Consider the following 26,447-nt stretch of genomic DNA (forward strand, 5'->3'; position numbering starts at 1 on the left):
CTGCGTTCATAAAACTCCCACGTAACTCAGTATTCATCAGCTTGAGGGAAGCACAGGAAATGCAGCCCTAGCTTGAGTCAAGATTACCATCTGGTAATTACAAGTGGTGGTAACAAGACGAGATTCCAAATGGGGTCTATGCTGGGGAGTCGGGGTTTTTTTGCAGGGTTTTAGTTTCTCGTGTACCTGCATACATGGGTCTTTGCTGGCAAAGAAAAAATAGAAAAATTAGGTGAGTTTGAAAACTTCCTGGGAAATGCATTAAAGTCGGCTCTCTGAAAGTTGTCTGTGGTGCCACATACGTAGGACGGGAAGCAAATATACTGCCTTCTTCCCACTTTTCTTGCCTTATTGGACACTGGACAGAGGAGGGGACACTCCTTGATGGGGCACCCTGCAGAGATGGGACCCACTGTTAGATCAGGAATTCCAGAGGTGGAAGTGAGTAGGGGAATGAATATCATTAAAGGCCAGAGCTGCAGGGAACAGGAATCTAGACAGACAAAACAGTGATACCGATTTTTAAGGTTTTAAGGAACACAGAAACAACCAGACAGGACAAAGCATAACCAAAATGCTAGAAGGTGAAGATCACACTAAAGCAGTCTCTATATGTACTTCCTACAGGTCAGGGAATTAATTCCGTTGAGCCCTTGGTGAGATAAAGCAAGTACCTATAAACTGGGTGAAAATGGGAATACGAGGAAGACAGATACTCAGGGTCATTTCCTCCGCCCACTCCCACTGGCTGGTCTTCACACCGGCTCTCGGTGTTTCTCCATACTGGCTGTGTATTAATCATCTTGTGTGGGAGGGGGAGAGGTTTAGAAAATACCCACGCTTGGTCCCACTCCACACCAATTTGGTCAGAATCTCTGGGAGATTCCAGTACATTTTAGAAGCTTTCCAGGTGATTCTAACACCCACTGGGAGTGAGAAAGCACAGGTCCGTGTGGATTATGAAATGCCGTGCAATTATACAGTTAAGAACTGCCGAATTGGATTCTGGGGTGTGGAGGTGGGGCCTTTTTGCTTCTGCCCTGGAGGTCATTAGGATGCCAGCTGCCCCTAGAGGGGATGCGATTTGGGTAGGACAGTTTTCTCCAGCAAAGGCAGAAGATGCCCTGGAGAGCTAACAGCTGAGGGACGTGCTCCCGCGATCACAGCAGCTGGGCCACGAGCCTGTCATTTCTGAAAGGGGATCTGAGCGAGCGACTCTAAAAGCATCCGCCATAGTCCACAGCTCGCACCCTCAGGTCCATTCTTCTCTGTAAGGACTGGGAGCGTCTCCTTCACGTAGTCTTCTGATGGGCCTCCCTTCCCGGGGTCATAATGTAGGAGAAACACATTAATAAGACGAACTATATAGCCCTTGTTGCTACAGCTGGTCTTGGCTGCAGTAGAGTCTCATGTCCCTCTTCTGCTATCCATTTAGCAGATTAGCCTTTCTCTCTGCCTTTACCTCTGCTGGTCACCTTAGCATGACTAAGACCTTTATCTCTGAGGGGCCTGATCCCCTGGTCACTATGCTTTGAAGGCCAGAGTTGGTACAGTCGTCCATTCACCATCGAGTGAGCAAGAGAAGGCCAACAGGGACCTGAGTGGATCCCCCGGGCGCCATACATGCTCTTTGTCCGTCAGCTGTGCCCAGATGGTGACTGCATTCCTTGGCTGCTGGTGCCTTGGGCACAAGGAGCCTCAGGTGCCCAGGTGGCAGCCATAGCTTATATTTTAGTGGGACTGCTGCTTTGTCTCCTAGGGAAAGTGTGTGCTTTTTGGGGCCAGGACCTTTAAACCCACAGAGCCAGAGTTTCGGGGTGGAGAGCACACATTTCCCAGGCGAGACACGGAAGCTGTGTGTGTTAGTTTCCCAGGGCCCCCACAGCAAACGATCCCAAACTGGATGGCTTAAAACAACAGGAATTTGTTCTATCAGAGTTCTGGAGACTAGAAGTCTGAAATCAAGATACCTGCAGGATGAAAACTGAGGAAACTAGATAAGAAAATGCTAAGGAGATGTCAAGCTTTGAAGTTTGGACATGCTTATATATTTCACCTACTTTTCTGAGAATAGAAATTTAATTTAGTAAAACACCATTCCATTTTCTTCTCTATATAACAAGAAATAACCAAGCTATTCACCTAAAATAAAGAATGTGGTTCTCTTTCCATTCCTCTGCCATACAAAGTTTACTTTTTAAATATAGAATTGATCTTTTTTTGTTCATTTCCTCACAACCCAATTCAGGCGCCATAAAATTTTGCTGAGACTCTTGGCAAAAAATAGACTCTTTTCCCTTTCTAAAGAACATTTTACATAATTGTGAATTTTAACTTTCGTTAATTTGGAAATGTCAAGAAATGGAATGAAAACGTCGGTATGTTTAATATTGTAACAAATTTTTAGAGCAGGACTGGACATTTTGGTCAAAGTTGAGCCATCAAAACTTTTATAGAAATTAGATCCCAGGTATTTTCTTATTCTCGCCCACCTCCCACCCTTAGATCCCCTCTCGCCCCTCCCTAGAGTTCTCCTTCCAGTCTTTCTGGCCTTAAATCACAAACCGAAGTGTATTGGCCTGGACCCTCCTCACAGTTCCCCCAACTTCCTGTTTGACTAAGCACGCTCGTGTATACTCTGTATCTCCGGGAAATTAGATAATGCCTGTAGGGCGCTGGGCATGTTGCCTAGTGCATAAAACACGTAAATGATAAGAGCAGTCATGGGCTCTCTTAATACTATAATTTAACTTAATTCTTTTCCAAGAACCGTAATTAGTAGCCACTCTTCTTTTCCATTTCACAAATGAGGACCCTGAGGATCTCAGATATTAATTAACACGCCCAAGGTCACACGACTACTGAAGAGTGGCAGTTGTGGTCTCACTCCAGTTCAAGGGCTTTCATTATTAGCTTCACTACTAGTCAGAAGAATCCACATGGAAGTGTGACGATTGGTAGACTGAATCCTCTTGGAATATTTGCTTTTCACAAATAAACATCCTGTTAATGGAAACGAATGTGACGTGTATCTGAGGATTGTTTCATCGGGAAAACTTCTTCTAATTTCTTGTGTGTGTTCGGGACCAGAACCTTACTGAACTAGAGCAAATATTCTAATTAATGCAGATGTCATAAGGAATAAACAAATTAACAATCCTTGAAATAAGCCCACAAACTTGATTTCTTGGACTGAAGTAAATATAGTAAGCTTTCTAATTTTCCACAAAGGTTTTTCTCAATTATAAGCCATACTTCAGTTTTTAAAAATTTCGAATTTAGCAATATTCTAAAAGTTTTGTTGTTTCTTTGATGCTCTAGAAAACTGACTATGGTTTAGAAAATATAGCACAGCTAAAATTAGCAGCGACTTTCCTATTTTTGCCCCCCAAAATAAGTTTCTATCAATTATTATTTAATTTTGAAATTATTGCATTTAGCAATTTTGAAAGAAGTTTGGCTTTTTAAAAATCAATTTTGAAATAGTCTGCTGAAAATTGAGGCTCTTTAGTCACAATAATTTCAAGGAAAAATAATTTACAATGAATCAAATTAATTCCAAATTGGACCTATTGCCATTCCTGTTGCTGGCAGCTTCTCCCTGGGAAATCTTGTCCTTCAAGGCACTTCCATGTTTTTTCTGTCCTCTCCAAAAGGTCCAAAATGCCACCACATAAAGTTTAAAGGAAAAAGGAACACTTAACTAAAAATATTAGTAAGGAGAGAAATTTATATTATCAAAAGACTCAAAATTAATGGGAGTTACATATATATGTTTATGCTTGTTTATTTTGGACTAAACTAACCTTTGGGGTAGAGGTAATAGTCTAAGATTTCACTTTACCTATACTTCTTATTTATTACATTAATATTTCCTAATTTAATTGCAGCTACAAGAGAATATGAATATATGTGGAGAGTATATTCACATTCATATACATTAAAACAATTAATGTATAATGATTTTAATGTTTTTACTCTTGTGTATGATAATACACAGTTCTGCCTCTCATACAAATGTATGTTATATGCAATATATGTGTGTATATATGTATATGTGCAATATATGTGTGTATATATGTATATGTGCAATATATGTGTGTATATATGTATATATGCAATATATGTGTGTATATATGTATATACTTTTGTGTGTTTATATATTAATAATATATATGAATTTTGAATTTAGCCTCATAAAGGATATATGCAAAATGTTTTAAAAATAGAAGACAGTTTAAATTAGAAATTACCTTTGCTTACTTAACAGATAGTCATCAAATGTTTAATATTTATTATGAGAGCAGAAGAATGATTTTCATTCATTTTTGGTTTGGTTAAAGATAGTTCTTTAATAATTTCTTTAATAATTGATAAGATTACACTAAATGTGGAGAAATCGAGTTATAAAATCACATGAAAAGTATATTTACTTGTTTACACAGCACTAGAAAGCATGGAAGGATATTATTATCGAGACAATGTTTCAGTGGAAGAATTTCAAGCCCAAATAAATGCCGCCTCATTGGAAAAGGTCAAACAATACAACCAGAAACTCAGGTACCTGTTTCATTTTTTTAAAAAAGTAAGTTTTTAAATTTTTTACAGGAGCTGAGAGTTTTTGACATTCATTATATTAAATGATTAATCATATTTATTTTGCTATAAAGTCCTCTATTTAGGGTTTAATATTTCAAATATTCTAATGGGTACACTTTTTCCAAATAAGGTAGAAAAAAGTGTATGAAATTTTTCATTCTATTGTTTTAACTTCTGATGAAGATCAATAGATTAAATACGTAGTAGACTGCTTCCAGGGGAAAAAGGCATTGACGTTTTCTAGTAGTGCCCCTGGAAGGATCCACGGATTAGGGGTAAAATAATTTTCTTTATGTACATTGATCAGCTGGCACCCTCACACAGAGAGAAGAATGTGTTTAACATGACGGATATGACAAAATGTACTTGGTATTGAAAAAATACCTACTTTCAAATACATATGATGTTAATGTTTTTATTTTGCTGGGTTTTTTTCCTCTGTAAAAATAATGTTACTGGTACAATGATCAATGGCAGAGAAAATTAACCACAATAAATGGAAGGGGAATGTGTTATGATTCAGAAGCTTTAATTTTCAACAAATTATTGGCATATGTATCTCCCTCTTATAAATTACTCCGCTAACAGATTATCTTTTAAAATTGCTAACAGATTATGGCTTTTTTTTTTAAATAGAAAATATTTTTGTCTACTTGAGCCTTAATAACTCCAAAATGTGTGTGTGTGTGTGTGTGTGTGTGTGTAGATATAGATAGATAGATAGATAGATATAGATAGATATATAGATATAGATACAGATATAGATATAGATATAGATATAGATATATAGATTTTTTTTTGCTTTTGTCCACAATGTGGCTAAACTGTGAAGATAGTGAATTTCTAAAACTCCTGACACAGGAGGGCGATTATGACCAATGGGTAGGCTTTCTTTCACTAGGAATGCTTTGTCTCCCTACCCTTGCCTCACACAAACCTGTCCCGTTTCCTAGATTTTTTACTTATTCCATTGTTTTATCATCCTATGAAGCTCTAGACTCAAAGCCCCCAGTATCTTTTTGATTTCTCAGTTTCTCTTCCTCCTAAAATGTAGCTGGAGATCCTGAAGATTCTGCCTAAAATGCCTCCTAGGCTGCCCCAATTTCATTACCTTGTCTAGATCACTATATCTTTCACAGGAAAAAAAAGTTAATCTTAAATTCTTAAATAACATGTCTACTGACTACGAAATACTAACTTAAGAAGCTAAAGTTCAATCTTGTGAAAATCTGTCAGTTAAGTACTGTATCCACGACAGAGAAGTTTTACCTTCATAACCGATAAAATATGTTCTTAGATTATTTTTCAAATCAGGGTACAAAATTAAAGCATTGGTGTAGAACATGAGGGCCCTGAGAATGCACCCCTGGAGTTCAGTTTGGGAAAATAATTCTAGACCGTTACTGTAGCATCCTAACTAATCTGTCCCTAAGTACCAGTGTTGTTTCATCTACTCAGAATTTTCCTTCCAGACAATTTTAAACCAATGTCTTACCATGTCATTCTCTTGCACAAAGGATTTGGTGATTTTTATTGCCCCAAGAGGAGTCACAAGCTCCTTAGCATGGCAGTCAAGGTCATTCAGGACTTGACCCCAGTTTCTTTTCTCTGCCTTTGTACCGGCCATGTTGTACTCTCTTCATTTCTGATCGTGCTCTGCACTCTTCCTTCTTCCTTCATGTCTTACCCTTCACTTAGCATCCACCTCCTCTGTCTCCAACCGTTTATAAAACTACTATTCATGTGATTCAGTGTCCAGCACTAGTATAGTTTCCTTCGTAAAATCGTTTTCTTTTATTTATTTTTATTATTTTTTTATGGTGACATTGGTTAACGAAATCCAATAAATTTCAGCTGTATGTTTTCTTTTATTATTGGGTGAGGACGAGACCTGGGCGTTAGATTTTTTAGAAGTCCCCTAGGAGATTCTAGAATTGAAAATCAATTCCCTAGTTTCAGGAGTTCTCAAAGGGTGATCTCCAGACCGGCAGCATCAGTATCATTTGTAAATTTGTTAAAAATCTCATGGGTGGGCCCAGCAGTCTGTGTTGTAACAAGCCTTCCCGGTGAATCTCAGGCATACTCAAATTTCAGAACCATGGCCGTAGGCTAGGTGGATGTCAGATCTCTCTTCTAGTCTTTCTTTTTACTTTATTTATGGCTATTATGGAATCCGGTGTTTCTTCCTGATGGTACAGTTATGTATACAGATTTCTCATCTTCTTTATTCTATTATAAGCTCTTTGAGATGAGAGATAAGAATATCTTGGTGTTTCCCACTGTGTTTATCAAAATATTTTGTGTAAGAAGCTCTCCATAAATGTATGTTCAGCTGCATTAGATTGTTTAGGCATAACTAGCAGAGAGAAGAGATGTGGCATAGCATTCATATATGGGTTTTATATATATATAATGTGTATTCGCATGCAACAGATACATGACAAGATGTTTAAGATTCTATGAAAAAAAAAAAAGCATGTGTATTAATTGCATGCTATATCCTCTTCACATAAGAAAACCTTTTAGTGTACCTCTCCTGGAAAAAGCATTTTTAAAGTACAGACTCCTTGGTACAAATCAGTCTCCCTTGTCAGCAATTACCTGCTATGCACCTTACTTGCTGTTAGATTTTCTTTGCACAGGAAAACAATTTCCTTCCTCTTAGTGTCCAATAGTGCCTTCCCTTCCTGCTTATTTCTGGAATAAGGGTATTAATTTCTTCCTTAATTTTTTCTTTTACTTTGTAACCACAAATACAATGAAGTTACTCTTGGGCAATCTCTTCTTGGTTCTCGGAGCCACAGACCAATGCTGACCGTTTCTTTAAAGGGGCTCTCACTGTCCAGCTTGCAAGTAGCCCTCAGATGTCACTAGTTCCTCATAGCCCAGGAGCCTTTTTAACACTTATATTGAAAACCATTTCATCTTGCACGTTAAATTTGTTTATTTATTAAAAAGACCTCAGAAAAGGCCTTTTTTTTTTTTACCTTAGCCTTACAACAAACAAACATAAGTTAATAAGCTATTAGAAAGCATAGTTTAGATTACAAGTTTCAGAAATCAAACTCAAACTGGTATATGAAAATAATGTGTTGGCTTATATAACAGGTATATCCAGGGGGCGAGGCTACTTCAGGCACAGCTGGATCCAGGGGTATGGGTCTTCAGGATACTCTATCTTATCTATCTATCTATCTATCTATCTATCTATCTATCTATCTATCATCTATCATCTATCATCTATCTCTCTCTCTCTATCATCTATCATCATCTATCAGTATTTCCTTTCCTCTGTGTGTGCTTCATTTCAGACAGGGTTGTTTCATATTTGGGTAGTGATGGTCACTGTAGACCACTGCTTGCACTCAGAGAAGAAGAGATGGCCTCCCCACACGCCCCACTGAGAGCTCCATCACAGGACCCAGGGACATACTCATTAGCCAGACCCAAGTCACGTGCCCATTCTTGGGTGAGCTCAACACCACAGAAGACCAAAGGACTGTCACAGAAAGTTCAGGGTAAAGATGCTGGACAAGCAGAAACAATGGATTCCACTCGAGTTGTAGAGATTTCTCCAGAGCAGCAAAGAGTAGGTAAAAATAATTTGCTTCTTAAAAAAAAAAAAGATAATGATAGCCTCATACTTGCCAATTTTTAAAAACATGTTAAGAGTCGGTAATAACGCTAAATGAGTTATGTGGATTATTTAATAAGCCAGTGAGTTCCATATGATCATTTCAATTTTAAGGGAAAGGTAGAAAAGTATACCCAGATAATAAGTAGTGAAACCCAGATTTAAATCAAAGACTTTTTTTTCTTTAAAGTCTGTACTTTTTGTACTATGATAGGCCATCTCAGTAAATGGAGTGAACATTATACAGTGAAAACAAATTCTCTTACTAAGTTCTGGAGTCAGGTTTATCAGATGTCCGCAGCTGCTCTGGTTCTGCACTATCAGTCAGTCATTTATTCGGTGTTCATGAAGTTTCCATTCTCATGAGTCTGGGAAAGACGACAAATAAAGAAATCTATAAACGAGGTATTGCAGATAGTGAAAAATACAATGAAGAAAATTTAAAACGAGTTGCTATACTAGGAGGTTCATCGTTTAGAGTGGGTAGTTAGGGATGACTTAACTGTTAGGTGGTACTCGAACATCAGCCTGAATCACAAGGAGACGGCCTTGCCAAAATCTGGGAGAAGATCTCTCCCAAAACAGTGAATTGATGTGTACAGATCTTGAGAATAAGCTTGAGGAAGACAAGGAAGGCCAGGGGAATTCGCGTGCGTTGAGAAGGGTGATATATTTTGAGAAGTATGTAGGACTGTAGGCCACTATAGGGGGTTAGATTTTATTATAAGTAGGATGCAGAAGCCACTGGGAAGTTTTACTTAATTTCTGCTGCCCAATTTGTATCTCATGTTTCTATTGCAAATAATTTTTTAAATGGTTAGAGTTTTCACGGGGCGGTCATGAATGAAGCGAGCTGGCTGGTCTGCCCACCCCTCGCCCAGTCTCCGTGGGAATATGGACCCCGCAGTGCCCTTGGGGCATCCTTGCCACTTGCATCAGAGCCGTGACACTGGACGCCCTGGTTTAGTTCTTACCCTCAGTAAACAAGGTTAAGCCAGAAGAAATATTTAACAGCTATGTCTAAAGATACCCTCCTGTGCCAAGTCAGATATAATTCTTGATTAAGAAATAACAGTAAAGTGTTTAACTCAGACTCTAACCAAGAAATTCAGGGCGTTTTCATTCCCTACCTTCACCATCCTCACGTTGTTGTACACTCCTTTTTTCTGCCTGAGGCTTTTCCTTTTTATTCCCTCTGGCTGTGAGCCACCATTCCCATTAGCCTTGTTTTTTCCTGCCCTACATAAAGGTAATTTATCGTTACCAAACCCTTTCATTTTAATGCATCCTGGTTACTGGCAAAAAGCACAACTGCAGTGACCAATGAGATAAAATGTGAACAATATTCCTTGCATTAAAGTACTCCTTTCAGTTCGAGGGGTCTAGATTATTATTTTTTTTAATATTACTTTCATTATAAAGTCAACAGTAAAATAAAACAGAAAAATCAAAAGGAAACAAGTTGTGTATCAGTTACTGAGATCATCTATTATCTTTGCGAAGTGACAGCTTCATACTGAAATTTTCAAGGGCTTATGACTTTATGTTTCTAAATGTAAATTCATCATCTTTACAAAAAGAGGGCAAGGAAATTATTCAAAGCCTGTATTCTCTGAAGGTGTGCCTTTGTAGATAAGGGATGGCACATTTTTTTTTTTTAGAAAAAAATTAAAAAGCCAAAATATATTTTATACAACAAATAAAAAGAAGATATTTATGTTAGCAAGAAATGCTACACAAATACCAATCTCAGAGTCATATATTTTGAACAGTTTTTTTCAGCTGAGAAATGTCTGGCCAGAAGTATGTATGTGTTCTGGCTGTTCCCATGATAGCACCTCCAGGAAATGTGTCGCTTCTCTCTACTCCGAGGGAGAAAAAAAATGTCAGCGAAGATGCTCTCTTGGCACAGGATAGATATGAAGGATGGCATGGACTCGTTGCCATTTCTTGTCTATAAGTACAGCTCTCAAACAGCACGAGGAGAGGAACAGGACCTCAGCCTCCACTCCTCATCCAGGCGCAGACACATGTCCCCATCTGGGTCTCTTTCTTCCTTCAGAGTCTTTGATTCATAAAACACTGTTTTTCCTTCTTTGTTTGGATAGCAAACAGTGTAGCCAAGCCTGAAATGGAAAATTTTGGTTGTTCTATTGATGAAGACTTGTGGAAACTACCCTAAATCAACAGGAATATGGACTTAACATCTGAGAGAGAGCAAGGCAGAGAGACACAGAGAAAAAAACATTAATTAGAATATAATTCCTTTCTCTTTCTATTGTTTTTCTTTATAAAGCTACAGCTTTAGAGTTAGGAAATGATTTCATTTCTTTTTAAATTAGCTGGAAACATTCTAGATGCATGTTTTATCTCCTCTCTAGCAATTTTACATTTATTTTCTATTCTATCTTTCAGCCAAATTCCGTTTTTTTATACTTTAAGATACATCCATGTTTCTGTTTCTCTGAGAAAAGCTGTAAACTAACTGTTTGTATTCAATTTCTGTTTTCAGATTAGGAACACAGAGTTTTCAGAGTTGTAAATTTTGTTTTATATGAGAAGCAATTCTTCAATAGCAGAAAAAAGTCTACAAAGAATTCGAATTTGTTTATAATGCTTAAAAGTCTTCTAGACTTCTTTTTTAATATATAAAATGTATAAAGGCTCCAAAATTTTACAATATATAAGTTATATTTAAGTACCAAATTCTCACCCAATGTTTAACTAATGGAACTGCTGGATATTTATATTTATTCCGCCGATCCTGCATGCCCACCAAGTACCAGGAACAGCGTTTCACACTGGAGACGTCATAGCAGACGAGCTGGCTCCCTTCCAAGAAAATGTTGCCTATGGGTTATGAAAAGCATTAAACAAAGTTTTTACTAGTAATTTTTAGCAATATGTGAAAAAAAAATGATGTAGGAAACTGTAAGGTGCTATGCACGTGTATAAGGAGAGCATCAATCTTAATTGGGGGCGGAATGGGAAGATGGTTGAAAATTTCAGGAATGAACTCTTTGAAGAAGTGACCTTTATGCAGAGACGTGGAAGAGGAACTGGAGTTATCGCGTTTCGGCGGGGCGGGGAATGGGAGACGATGGCGTGGGGCGGGGGTCAATTTCTAGCAGAGAGAACGGCACGGGTGAAAGCGCCATGGCGGGAGGAGAAATTATAAAATGTTACGGAGGCTGGAATTCAGGAGGAAGAGAGGCAGGAAACAGGTGTGGGAACAGTCAGCTTCTGTTACTGACAGTTCTCCCTCAGCATCCTTTAACCCGGCTGCCGTCCGTGGCAGGCTTCGGCTCCCCTTCCATTTGCCGGAAGAGTGTAATTACTGAAGACCCATCTCAGATTTATCTTTCTGCAGGAAGCTTTCAGTTACAGCCTCAGCTGAAATTAATCACTTTCTTGTTTAAAACCGAACAACCTCTTGGATTGCATTTGTTTTATTTTGACTCGTGAAGTATTCATCTGCCTTGATCAATATACATAGGAGGGCAACCAGGTCCTCGTTCTCTACTGTGCTAAAAATAGCGGAATTGAATAGGAAATGAGATTAACTGCAGTGTAATGGTCTTCTTTTTTGTGTGATTATCGCTTTGTTGAATTTATTCTACTATCCAGTCTACTTGTTATATCCAGAAAATTCTAGGCCATTTGAAGGGCACAGATGCCGACTCCGTTGGAGACCTCTCTCCAGAAAATTCATCAACACAGCCAAGACTCATAAATTTCACACGAGACAAGAACAAATCAGCTCGAAATTATAGTGACACATTTGAGAGCAACATAGCTCTTATGTGAAGAATACTGTAATTTTATTAAATGTTGCTATCATTGCTTTCTGAGATCCGATATAGCTGCATGCACATTTATGTGTGTAATCTTATTTAATTTACCTGGACTGTACTTATCTACATTCAGACTAGTTCATTTGCACTTGAGAAGTTGTAATTATATCTAATATTTATTTTACTTTTACATTAAAGGAATTTTAATATACTCTTTACATTAGAGCAGCAGGTGCAGCTTGAATAATTTAACTCCGTGTTTTCGCATTTTGTGGTGAGTCCTTCATTGTGATAATATTTGTCAAGAATGAATAGATAATCCTGGGTGATGGGCAGAAGAAGATAAAATCATCTTCAACCTTTGAAAAGAATTACCTCTGTCTCTAAGCTAAGAAAAGCAATTGTTTTCACCCAAGCCGCGGAGAGGATAAAATACTCTGTGCTCAGGATTTCCTTTGGAGTAAATGAGAACCGGAAGTGGTAAAGAGGAAAGAAGCACAACCTGGAGATCCAGTCAGGGAAATATACGTAGTGAGGAAAAATTGTAGGTGCTTAGGGAAGCACTGCCGATTTTTATTTTTAACTCTACTGTCTTTTCTAGCCCATCACAAGGACAGCCTTTAAAAAATGTATTGGAAGTATGCTTTTTTTCAATGAATTTTTGAAATTCATTGAAAATGAATTTGTTCAATGAATTTTTTTTTCCCCATTGCTTTTTTTCTGTTGCTTTCTGCTGACGTTTCGGACTTCTTTTGTTTGGAGGATGTACCATGGTAGGTGAATAAATGATTATAAATTGTCCTTTCAGAGCTTTGTCTCTACCCCCGTCAGGAAATTTAGCTTGGGCCCAGAGCTTTTAATTAAAAAAAAAAAAATAGCTGTAACTTAGAAGAAATTAATATGAATTTACTAAAAATCATCATTTGTGTGAAGAATAGAGAGTTAAGTTTCAAAAATTAGCTGTCTAGTTACAAGGACCACACAAGTTCAACAGAGGGCAAGTTTTAGTTTATGTAGAGTCAAGTGGGTGAAAGTCTGTCAGTATTCAGGAAGAAAATCGAATACATTTTTGCTTGGCCTTTGGTAATTTCAGCCAGAATGATGCTAATTTCAGTTGCTTTGGTCAATTCCTACCCATCTTTCCTGGCACACCTCAAAATTCATTCCCTCAGGAGGTCTCCCCAGCTCCCCTAAGTTAGTCTTTTTTTAATATTCCTTTATATGCCTTTATTATAGCATTTATCACTTCACGCTTTATATTCTTTTTATGTATCTCTGTCTTTCCTTGTCACCTTGTCTTTTCCTTTTTCGTTTGCCCATGGCTGATAAGGTATCTATTAATGGATGGTTAATGAATGTTTGAATGTATATAAATACCCAAATTTGGGGGCAGACAAACCAGGACACAGAATATAAGTAAGTGATGATGGGCTCCTGAGTGACATGAATGAGCTCAACAAAATGCCATTCATGTAGAATAGTATAGACTCGAATGTCAGCATTGAGTGGATCTTTCTAGCCACTCCCATTCTGTTTGGGAAATATTCTTTATGGGTCAACAATATATATGCTGTGCTTATATGCAAGTATAGGAATGCATACAGCAGTGGGGATACAGCCGTGACTCACAGAATACTTGCTCGAGAATCTGAAAGGAGAGGAAGAGTAAATGCAGTAAACGGGTTATTTTGAAACACTGCTAGCCCCTGTGGTAAAGGTGACAGGATGCAGAGGGACTGCAGAAGAGGAATGGAGCAGTGCTGACCTGGCCGCTAGTGGGCCAGGTGAAGGAGAGAGTGAGGCTCTCTCAGTGGGAGGGAGCTATATGAACAAAGGCATTGCAGAACCCTGATGAGCGAGGAGGGGCAGAAAGGAGGCAGGAGGGGAGGGCAGGAGCGGGTGTGGGGACAGGAGCAGACACCAACTGAGGAATTTAGGCTTAAGCTGAAACTGCCTGTGAGTTTCGAATGGTGCGAGGGGAGGGGTCATGCATTTTAAGCTGAATATCCTGTTGGTACCACGGAGGACAGATTAGGAGTGAGAACAAGGCTAGAGTCAGAGAGACTAGTTAGGAAGCTATGCAGGCAAGTGGTAATGGAACCCTTACAGATCGCAATGGAGATGGAGAGGAAGGGCCAGATTTTGGAAATTTTGGGAGGTGGAAAAAAATATCTTCTTGATTGAATACATAGCGTGTTGAGAGAGAGACAGACAATTGGATTGGGCTCTTGGATCAATATCTGATATAGTGACAGAATAAAAGAAGCTCCTTGGGAACTGGGATGGCAAGATACTGAATTGGATTGGATTTGAGATGTGGGATTGACATCCAAAAGACTCTCTCCAGTAGGATGGAGTCACTAACACAGAGGTAATGCTTAAAACCAAAATAATGCATGAGATTTCCCAGACGATCATACCTCACATACGGAGGGAGAGGTTCAGTGAATTGCTCAAAGGCAGGCAACTGGCAATGCTGGAGCCAAGACTCGAATTAGATATTTCGGCTCCAAAGCATATACTTTTATGACGATGTCCCGTTGCTTCTCCAAACTAGTGAATGATCCCTGTATTAATGCGTGTGGCTTGGGGAAATGATTTAATGCAATTTTAATCACTCAATAAAAGAGTTAAGTCCAACACAAATATTGAAATCTTTTTTGAAAAAAAACAAGAATTCCCAAGTGTTTTAAAGGACACTTGTATTGTTTTCTCTGAAAAGAACTGGCCCCATAGCTGTCGAACTAGAAAAGAAGACATGAAAACGACCAAAGTAGAATAAAAAGGCAAAAGGAACTGAAATGGTTGTGAACTTATTGTTAATTGGAAGCACAAGGAAGTCTCTTTAGAGTCTGACTGTGACTCAAACTCACCGATGTATATTTGCCCTCATAGCGACCGTGCCTCAGAGAATATTCCACACTGTCACTGAAGGGGAATTCCTCTGCATATATTTTTTAAATGCCATCAAAATGCATTATCAGCCATGCTCTTTGCATCAAATTTTAAAATATAGTAGAATATATGCTATGTAATACTATATATGATAATACATAAGTAGAATTATATAATGACAATAATGATACATTATAATTAAATATAAAATATTTTACTAAGATAATACTGAACCTAGGATATTTTCCTTTAAGTTTATTTGAACATTAAGATATTTTAATCATGCAGCATTAAAAGCCGACTTTCATAGCATATTATATACGACTGTGACACATGAATAAGTTAAAAGCATCTTAGATGTGTTTCAGTTTATATAAACCTTGAACTTCATCTACTAAAGATATCAGCAAACTCACGTAAAATTAGACATATTCAGAAAACACAATGGAGGATAATGGATGAAGAAATCCCTTTCTAGTCTTAAGGAGAAGTATTTTTAGATCTAATAGGACATTGCATTTCTTATGAGCCAAGAGAGAAGAAAAAAAGAAATATTCTTAATTAGCCAAGTGACATTTAAGTCATGGGAAATTTTTTTTCAGTTGGTTTGAGGTAAATGTGAATGAGAAGAAACAGAAGGTTAATATACCAAAGGGCAAGGAGTTGGCCAAGTTTGGGTTGCTGTTCCACTGACTAGCTGTTTGACTTGAGGCAAGTTTTTAATATTTCTGAGCCTTGGTTTCCTCATTTGTTCTTTGGAGCTACTGATGCTTTAGAGGCTGTTGTATTAGCTGAGAGATTTGTGCAATCCTCGGTATTTGCCTACCGTTAAGAGTAGTAGCTAATCACGAAGACTTTGCATCTGAAGGTGGGGTTCATGGGTTTCCTGCTGAGCAGCCTTCTCTGAAAATAAAGTTGTACCCAAGGCTTCCCCAAAGAGCTCAGTGTTGGGACAGCTGACCTTGCTGCCCAGCCAAGAAGACATAGAGGGCACTTGCATGGAACAGCTCTGCATGGTAGAGCTGGGAGAGCCTTATTTGTGCGCAGAATAACCCAGATACAGCGTTTGATTTCACACCAGAAAACTATAAAAGAGTAGAGGCGATTGTGGAAAACTCTCTAGAAGGCTGTGCGGCCTCACCTATGCTTCCAGTCCTGGATTCGGCCTGAAGACAGAAGAGGTGGTTGCCCAACTCTACTAATGACAGGTTGCAGGATGCTTCTAAGCACCTCCATTGAGAGCACTAGACGCAGGAGCTTTTTATACCTTGTGTAATTAAAAGCTAAATGGAAATTGTCACATTCAGCTCTGCTCTGCTGCACTTGAATGCTACCAGACTCTTTCGGCAATTGATAAAGAATCGCCATTAAAGTTATTTTTGTTATTATGCGACCGAATTAAAAGTGATGAGTGAAGTTGCGATTCCCCATATTCAATCTCTTTACATATACTTTGAACAAAACACTGCACATACCAATATTTAAAGTTTTCACTATGAGAAATGAGCTAGTTTCTTGCTTGGTGACTAATCTAGGTTGGAATGGTAGCATAGCTTACAGGGAAAACTATACCTCCAAACTCTTTCTATGCTGTTTTAATAACCCTACTAGTAGAAGAAACCCAGCCTCACAGACATATGTTGCTGGGGGTGTGAGGAGGAAGAAAAGTTTTAGTAGCAAACTCTTAGCAAAAATCCAATCTATAGATTATGGATAAATATTACCAAATTGATTTCTCTAATTTAATTATTATGTTAAACCTCCAATTTTTAAAATTCTGGTTAACAAAATGACTGTAGAGATGATAAGTTTTAAATGAAAATGTATGGTGATGTTTTCAATTTTTATACACTTTTGGTTAATTGACAAACTAACCTTCGATCACCATCACTTAGTGCAATGTGGCCCTGCCGTGCATGACTGTTCTGCCACTCATGGCATGTAGGACTTATGATGCTACCCTGTGCCCTATTCAACAAGACAAGTGCTTTCGAATATTTACATGTTGAGGCAATATAAATTATTATACATTTGCAGTTCTCACTAACAACCTTTTTTAATTTAAGTCTGCAAATTACCTTTTGAGTCGCACTGAGGTAGAAGACACAGGTTGGGATTTAAAATACAGTTGCTGGTGAAAGATATCACTTTGGCCCTTCATTTATGTGTGTATGTTCTCTAAAATGAGATGGAAATTGTAAAGTGAGCTGAGAGCAAATCTCAAAGGAGGGAGAACAAGCTTGTCTTGTGTCTGGGTGGAGAAGGCTGTTGGAAATCACACTGAGAACAGGGCCTCACTGGAGTAGAAAAGCAGATATAGGAAGAGTCGGTGTTAGGAGTTTCTGTTTCCCCAAACAGAGGCTGCTAGAGTCAGGTTCTTCAGACACTTACCTGGGAGGGGAGGATGTGTTCACACCTGAGGTGTACACCGTCGGTGGGGGGCGGGCTCTGTCTCTTGTTCGTTGCCCGTATTCCTAAATCAGGGAACCGTGCCCTATACCTCAATAGACGCAAAAACAATACATGTTGGAGTAATTCAGTGAAAGTATGAAGAGTCTGTCTTTCTGTCCAGAAAACCATAGCATAGGCTTGGTGTTTTTTATGACCCTCAACTGTTGTTGCATACCACAAGGATTTCAGGGAGGTTGGACAGATTTGCAGTTGTTTACCAACAGTAAGGACAAGGGAAAAGTTTTTGAAATCTCACATCGTTTACATCTTCACTTCCATTTAATGCAACATAGCGGAATCCATGACAGAAAAGTTATAAGGCTTTATCTGGCTTTATCTCTCTCTCTCTCGACCTTGATGCCGAGTGAGTCGATTCGCGGAGACTTTTCCGTGAGATCGATTGAGATTGCCGATTTTCGACCGACAATGACCTGATTGCTTTGACTGTTGACCTTTTCTCAAGTCAGTCAGCACTGCATCATTTATTGTCCCTTCAAGCTCAGGTTCTTGCAGGGTAATATTCAATCATCCTTCCTGATGCCTGGCACTGTGTCTGATTTATTATTTGTTTATTGAACAAACTAATAAAAAGTACACAGATCTGGAGTTCAGACATGTGCTGATCTGGGTTCCTGAGAAGAAAATAAGATAACCCAGGAGAATGTTCAGAGCGAGAACAGTGACGTGAAGCAGGAAACAAAGGAGAAAGGAGGAGGAGGGAGGGGGGAGGGATGCGGGGAAGGGAAGGGGTCCCACTCATAGAAGCAGAGTGGGGTGGTTACCAGGGTTGGGGGAAGTAGGATGATGTTGGTCAGAGGGCACAAATTTGCAGTTATGTCGGATGACTAAGTCTAGAGGTCTACTATACCTCTACTTACTACTGCCTCTACTTACTACTGCTGTGTTGCGCACTGGAAGTGTGCTAGGAAAGTAGATTTCAGGTGCAGTCATCACACCCGAAAAATGGTAACTGTGAGGAGAGGATGTGCTAATTAGTTTGGCTGTAGTAATCATTTCACTATATATATGTATATCGAATCATATCGTACGCCTTAAAAACATACAATTTTTATTTCAAATTTTTTAAAAATTAAAGAATGAATAATAATAATAGCTAACATTAGATGACTTGCTGTGTGTAGGTACCTTGAATTTTGCCAGTAGAGGAGAGCACAGCTTTTTATAGGTTCCAATTTAAAAGTGTAAGGCCAGGAGTTAGGTACTTAAAACCATGTAACACTGCTTAATCATGTTTATTTTAATCTTTTCTTATTTAAAACAAAAAAATTTTTTGCTGCATCATTTCTTGCTAGAGTCACTTATATATGTGCGACTTGCAGGGAACCCTGTGAATATTTTTTCTCGATCAAAGTTCTCACTGAGGAGGGATTGTTACTCTTTAATTTTAAGTCCTGAAGATTATTAAATACTCTCCTTAAAAAAGTCTTGTACTTCAGTGCTAATTGAGATGTAGCCTAATATTTATAAGCTTAAGAAAAATGCTCCCTGCAAATGAAGAATTTCTTCTAAAACGTACATAATAATTATTTCATCTGTTTTTGAAATTAAGACATTTAATATAACTTTTCCTTTGTTAGGTCACATATATATTTAGTTTCTTGATAGTATGGTAGCTCCAACTCCGTTATAACTCTCTTGAAATAAAATTCGATTCCATTCAGTACTACACCAAGGCTGTGTGTCAGGCACAGTCTTTGGTGATGGGATTGCGAATTTTCAAAACTCTCCACCCGCCAAGAGTATGCCATTTAGCAAAGAGAGCAGAATGAGTGCGACTCGGTATCGTATAGTGAGATCAATTTGTTTCAGCGGGGACGTTCTCAAGAAGATGTCATACTTGAGCCAGATTTTGAAGCATCAGCAGACTTTTGCCAAGCAGAAGGAGGTAAGAGGAAATTCGAGGCAGAGGGAGTAACATGAGAGAGTGTAGGGGAGGTGTCCACGTGGAAGGCGTGTTGAGCAAATGGACCATGAACTTGGCATGTGAAGAGGAGAGTGATGGCCTAAGAAATCTGTTGAAAAACCGTTGAGAGAGGCCTTGAATACCCAAATTGGGTGCTGGGGAAATTTAAGTGACTTTAAGGGACTTAGTGAAATCACTGTCCTTCAGAAAGGTAATTTTAAAGGCTTACTGGAGTTAAATGAAAATATAGAGAAAGATGCCGAAGAGCAGGAGCCAGCCTGTCAACTTACTGTAAATTGAGGCATTGCAGGACTCGTATGAAAATTATCCCTTAACAGGCAAGCGCCACACTTTCTGGAGACACAAGTATTATTAAATTAAGTGGAATTAGTTTAAAAATAGAAATATTCCTTAAGACTTAAGTGTTTTTTTTTTTTCTGGGTATGCGAGATATTTTGTTTTTAATGTAGTTAAACTTTCGTCTTGGAAAGGCTTTCTTATTTTCAAGGTTCTCCTCTCTCTCTCTCCCCCTCTCTCTCTTTCTCTGTCTCTCTTTCTCTGTCTCTCTCTCTCTCTCTCGCCACCCTACCCTCCCTTCCTCCTTCCAGCCCTTCGCCTTTGTTCTCTATCTCCTTTTCTTTTCTTTCTTTACCTTCTTTCTCTCTCTTCCTTCCTTCCTTTTCGTTCATTCATTCGTTCGTTTGTTCATTCATTCATTCATTCATTCAACTATTGTTGATCTCTGCTGACTAATTTCCCAACTGCCATCTCCCCAGAGACCATGTTTCAGAGTGAGAGGGCACAGGGTTGCTGTCGGAAGGAATGCAGCATTTTAACGGCAGACGGTGCCCGTGGCGATACATACTTGCCACAGCTACAGGGTAGAAAGATCACCCTAGCAGACTCATGAAAAGAGGGACAAAATGAAAGTGAGGAAAAGGAGTGTCGGGAAAGCAGAGAACAGGATTTTAATCCCGTCACGTCGCCGATCGAAGGCCGTCAAGAGGAAGAGAGTGAAATAAGCTTTAGTGACGGCAGGAGGAAGCGGTGGGGTCCGTCCCTGTTGGCGTCTGACACCATAAGTCTGTTTTCAGGGCATAAGACACGTCTCAGACAAGTGCTTTTTTTTTTTTTCGAGTGGAAAAGTCTTGCTCTCTGTGGTCACTCGATGGTCTTGTTAACCTTCCAGCATTTCCGCTCCCAACGCTCAAGTAGAAATGCAGCTGTTAATTGATAATAAGCAGTTCTCTGATGAGTATAACCTGAGATGCTCCATTTTTGACAAGACACATTTGTCCAAGAAAATTAAAGTTTATCTCGTTAGTCGGCATCTCTCTTCTCGCAGCTTTAAGTAAAACCTATTCCAGAGAAGTCAAAGCTAGTGAGTATGGGTGTGAAAAGTGCGTGGGATGGGGGTGCAAATCAATATTTTCCCACCTACTTACTCATTGTGTATTCCTTACTCATTTGTGGGCACATGTTGAACCTGTATGGCGATATTCATTTACACAAGAGATCAGTGTCTTTTAATGAGATTTTCTCTAGAATTTTTCCCTAGTTTAAGTGCTATGGTAGCCAAATTCAGTTCAACAATAATACTCATGAGACACTCAGTCTCATCTATGGTCAGCGGCTATACCATTTGATCATTTCTGTGACTAATAGCCATATCTGATCATTTCTATGACTAATAGCCATAATTAACCAAACGCTATTGTAGTTCTTATTTGAAATGAATAAATGCTAACATCCAAAACCTACCCAATACAGAGTAGAATATTTGGGGATAGGACATGATATTAAAAGGAGAATAGGTGAGTCTGGCCAAGTGACAAATTTCCATAAATTGTTATAAGTATAGAGATGATCTCATAAGCAATGATCTGGAGAAGAAACAAGAACATAGCAGAGGTCTGAGCTGAATACTGTACTTGTTCCTTCTTATTTATAAAACACCAGTGGCTCTTACGCCTTAATCATCTCTCTTAGAAAATTAGATATCTTCCAATATGCCCAGAAAAGGAGGGAAAGTATAAATGAGAAGAGTGTCACTGATTAACCTCTGTGTGTCTCCTATGACAAAATTAATAGGTTTGAACATTTTACATCAAGCGGTTGCATTATCTCTTTCTATGTAAAAACCTGACCATCCCTGGAGCACCAGCCCATCACTGGAGAGCTATGATCCTAATTCTTTACCCATTTGAGAAAGCATTTTCCTGATTCTTAAATTAGTATATTGACTTGCATAACTCTGCATATCTAATCTCTATGTTCCCCAAATTCATTTTCTTTCTCTCATGGCAAACATCAATTCCCTCAGTCTTATTATGAATGTTGAATGATTCTTTGCATTTCTAGGGTCCCTCGAAGCTATAAAGTCCCTAAAATTTCATATCTTCTGTATCATATATTTCTTTCCATGTATTCTTACTTTTTTTTTTTTACTGGGATCTGAGTGTTTGCCATGTAGTGCTTCTCTACTGCTTAACAAATTAATCATGATTCTTCAGTTTGACATTTAATTTTGTCACAACGCGGATCCAGCCTGCTTGCCCGGCATTCTCTCTCCCGACCTTACACGAACCTGCCCTTCAGCCACAATGATTCCAACCAAGTCTGCGTCTGTTCTGTTGTTCATGATGTTGCCTTCAGAACTGATATGCTCTTTCCAAAGCCCGTTTTGCCCTGTCCAGAATCCCACCTGTCAAAGTCTGGCTCTTATGTCGTATTCTTACGTGACCTTCCTTTTTCCTCATCTGGGTACACCCCAGTAACTTTTTGCACCTTCCTCATCTGGGTATACCCCAGTAACTTTCTGCATGTTTTAACTTACCTGTCACTTCCGCTTTGCATTATAGATATCTATCTTTGTTTGCTACTAGGTGATATGAGATAAATCCTAGGCTTAGTTTCATTGTAGTTATTCAATTTTGATATATTTCTATCACTACCGATTTTAACTTATGACATTACCACCTTTTTCACCAGTATTTTATTCTATACTAAATGATAAAATATTATTATATGTATTCGTTTTATATGGCAGAGTTAATTTGAAAAATTGTGACAGTGAAGCCTGATATATGACAGCATACGAGGAAACTTATTGTTCAGCTTATATAAAGTAGCAGCAACATTTCAAAATGGTTTTAATAAGATTTGCTACAGTGAGACAAAGTACCAGGACTGCATTCTTACCAGCCTCAGAAGCATAATAAACCATGGTCAGCTTTGGCCTGAATCCAGTCTTACCATTAACTTTCTCATAAATTTTGATGAAGGCGCATTATAAGACTTGCAATTAAGGGAAGTACAGTAGAAATTTATTTCCTGTCCACACTTTGCCACGCTCTAAAAAGTGCTGAAGTTCTATAAATACCTGTAGACCTTAAGGATAGTAAAATACTTGGTGGAATAACTTTTTTTTTATTTTTATTGATAGGGAGTACCTAAAATTGGTTGCAACCTCAAGTCCAGATTTTTATGTTAACAGATAATTGTTTAAAATACTTGTCAGCTATGTCAATGTGATAAGACTAACAAGGTGGCTATATTTCATGGTTATTTTCTCTGGACGTCATCAGCATGGAGATATATTTTATAATAATTTGTTGCTTTCGATAATCGTAGATTAACGAATATTTACCGCTTCCACAACTCTGAATTTGTAGTTGGCCTTCATCTTGTAACGGTGTTTTCAAGGGTGCAGTTAGTTATACCTTTAGATGCTTCTTCTACTTTACGTCTACTCTATAGCAGCTTTAGAAAAGATGAGCTCGTTCCAGAATAAGGTTTCATGTGATGTGGGCATTTATTTATTTTAAAGCTATAAAAGTTATATTTCTGCTGGCTGTCTTCATCAAATACGTTAAAAAAAAAAAAAAAAGATTTTGCCCCATCTACAAGTTGAAGATTTCTGCCAAGTCCATTTAAGTGAACATAGCAGAATTAGATCAGCGTGATCGCACTCTGAACCGGCTGAAACGGTGACGACTTTTCTTTATTATTTTTTTTTAAGAACATCTCTTTGAGAAAGGAGGCGAGTGCTCAGTGTGGCCAGCTGCAGTGGCAGGTTGCAGTAGTGAGGTTTTCCTTAGGAGGTACTAACCATCCCTGGACTCTTACAGAATATTATTTCTTCCCAAACGCTGCAAGGTATGGAAGAGCTGTGGTTTCTAAGCCAATGCACCTGGTTAAGCCATATGAATGACATTCTTCTTTTCTTTAATCTAAAAATAGTTACTTTCTTTTTAGACCCGAACCTCTGTTTGTGCACTGATTTGTGGAATTGTTTAGATTCTAAATATCTACTTTAATCTTCGTTTTTCACATGGATCATAAAATATTTTAGATGGCCTTAGAGGAAAGCAAAAAGCATTGACCTTATTTTTATTTGTCATGATGGCTAAAAATGCTCCAAGAGATGCCTCCTACTGTGTGTACTTGAATAATAGTTATTACTGTCTATTAAGTGAATCTTATTTGCTTATCCCAGTAGTGAGCACATCATATGCAGTGATTAATCTTCAACATTATGCTGTCAGTATATTAGATAATTCTAATATCCGTTATAAAAATGAGGTATTTGAGGCCCCGGGAGTCTAAATAACTTTTCCATCCATAGACCTGTGTACTCCGTTTAACTGCATTACTTTTTCTACTGAGCATATTTGAAGAAAGCATGAGGACATCTGATCAAGGTATCTGTGTGGCTCCTGGCTTTGAAACACCACCTCCGACTCAAGCATATAGCAGTGCTAGATAAAATATGAAGACATAAAATGTAAAAGTCATAGCTGAGGTCATAATTTGTCATGTCAGTGACCCATGAATTGGAAGGAAGTGCGAGCGATGAGTTGTAAGCTGTGCTGAGGGCCCTGGCCTGCTGGGCCCTGGGGGTGGACAGCAGGGCGCGCAGTACAACCTCTTCAGGGCAATGAGAAATTAAAGTCGTTCCACACTAGGCAGAAAACCAGAGCCAGCCTCACAGTTTGCAAATAGGGCACAGAGAAGGACTCCTCCACCTCTGAGCAAAGGGTGACAACTCTGCTGCCCACTGCTGCTTGAGACTATAGCTTTTGTGGATTTAAGGTATTAGGAGGGGCTTACGATGGCAAGAGGAAGCTAACACAGACAGTACACTAGGAACTGAACCAAATCATTCATGGGCTCAGCGATGTGACTGGTGATCATCCAGATGTCAGCACAATATAATCCTCAAATCATCAATGTGAAACTGATTATACACGGGTGGTTCCAAGTGCAGAACAAGCACAGAATCATTTGTAAGAGAAAGATGATGAGAGATGGGAGATGGAGCTGTATCAAAAAACTAAATAAAACTAAATTAAAAATTCTCCCACTTCCAATAAACTTGCAAAACAAAATTCCAAAGCACACAAGGAAGCCTAACGCTGAGGAAGAGCCAACGAAATTGACCATTGAAAGTAAATTTGACCCAGAAGAAATTAAAATGTTGGAACGGCCTGGCAAAGGATATTTTAGATGCTCAAAATATAAACAAAGGAGTGTAACCCATTAAAAATCTAGAAAATCTTGAAATAAAAAGAGTCATTTATCCAAGTATTTGTTTACAAATATTTATTAAGACTCTATCATTTTCTACACACTGCTTACAAGCCTTGGAAAGCATGGAGGTCTTGAATGCCAGCTCAGGTCGGTGTTTACCCTGAGGAGTGAGACTTTGGAGCAGGAATGGGAGTGGAGAAGGGTGAGGAACAAAGGGCTCACGTGTGTCTATTTTCATTTCTTTAAAAGGAGAAGCAAAATGCAAAATGCTAAGATGTGTTCGAGCATGTTGGTGTGTACATGGGTTTTCACAGTATCAGCCCAAATGTGTGTGTACCTGCGTAACTGAAATGAAAAGGCACTCGGATCTCTCAGGAGAACATGAATTTTTATGCACAGGAGTAAAGTTTATAAAACAGCCCGTCTCTGGTCATGGGGCAAGTTAAAACCTAAGTCTTTGTCAGGCCTGCAAGGCCCGACAGGGCCGCCCTGCTCCAGCCTCTTCGTAAGCTGCTCATTCATTCTGACTGGGCTCCGGCCCTGTTGCGTGTCTTCATATCCCACGTAATTCAGACTCGCTTCTTCTTCTCATGACATCAGTCCTTTTAGGTGATTTTTCTCTCTTTTTGATATTGGGGAAAATCTAGGACATTTTTAAATACCTCAAATTCCTTTGATTTTGCTCTCCATCTAGTGTTCTTAGTAAATACTGACTCAACCAGGAAAACTGAACTATTTTCATGTCACTTGATGGATGTTCTGCTTTGCAATGGTTTGTGTCACCGTAACCCAGTCATCATGAGCTGGACACTGCCTGGGGTTGCTGTCGTCCCCACACTCCAGGCAGCGTTGTATGCTCAGGGCCAGTAGGTAGCTGTGGGATTCAGGCTAAGGGAACGATTTGTCCGTGGACTTGTGTGCTCTTTTTCTACCAAGCACACTTGATGAAAGGCATGGCGACATCTGATCAAGGTATCTCTGTGGGTTCCAGCTTCGAGGCACCGCCTCTGTGCCAGCATGGTACATGGAAATCTAGGAGTTCAACGTGAAATATAATGAGTAACAACCAACTTTGGATGCTGGCCTCTTTTAAAATTTTTTTGTTTAACTTTGTATTTGAGAGATGAATAAACATTCTCAGTAAGAATGAGCATAATTTTCATTTTGGAAGTTACACTTATAGTTTAAGCTTTCTTAATTTAAAGGGTAAAATTTGATTAATCCATGCTACTTTATCTTAAAAAAACAAAAACTGAACAACATTGTTACTAGATATGGGAATAGCATTGGGCATGCGTGTGTGTGTGTGTGTCTCTCTAGTGGGACTCAAAAGTCCTTGGGCATAAAGTCCTCCTGCACTGGTTTTACCCCGTACTGCCGTGCATTCAATAACAAACTGCTAATATTTTCAGGTCCCCAAATGTGCTCCAAAACAGCAATCTAATCAGTTTTATTTCAATATTTAGTCTGACAATCATCTAAACATTATGGAACTTATTTTGGTACATCAACATTAAATGTTAGCGTCTTGAAAATAATTTCACTGCATCCAAAATAGATACTAGGTTAAATATAACTAAAATGTATCCTGCCTTCATGGGTCGTTCACCAGTACTTT

General features: G+C 38.7%; 1 protein-coding gene across 2 annotated transcripts in view; it reads left to right on the forward strand.

The window, feature by feature from the left end:
* PREX2 (phosphatidylinositol-3,4,5-trisphosphate dependent Rac exchange factor 2) overlaps positions 1-26,447 on the forward strand; it is a 225,650-nt gene that overhangs the window by 164,733 nt on the left and 34,470 nt on the right. For both annotated transcript variants that reach the window (XM_039841811.1, XM_039841812.1), the window contains one exon: positions 4,446-4,560. In XM_039841811.1, coding sequence (XP_039697745.1) covers positions 4,446-4,560 — 115 coding nt within the window. The remainder of the gene's footprint in view (positions 1-4,445; positions 4,561-26,447) is intronic.

Source organism: Pteropus medius, unplaced genomic scaffold, assembly GCF_902729225.1.
Source record: "Pteropus medius unplaced genomic scaffold, Ma_sr-lr_union100, whole genome shotgun sequence".
Lineage (NCBI taxonomy): Eukaryota > Metazoa > Chordata > Mammalia > Chiroptera > Pteropodidae > Pteropus > Pteropus medius.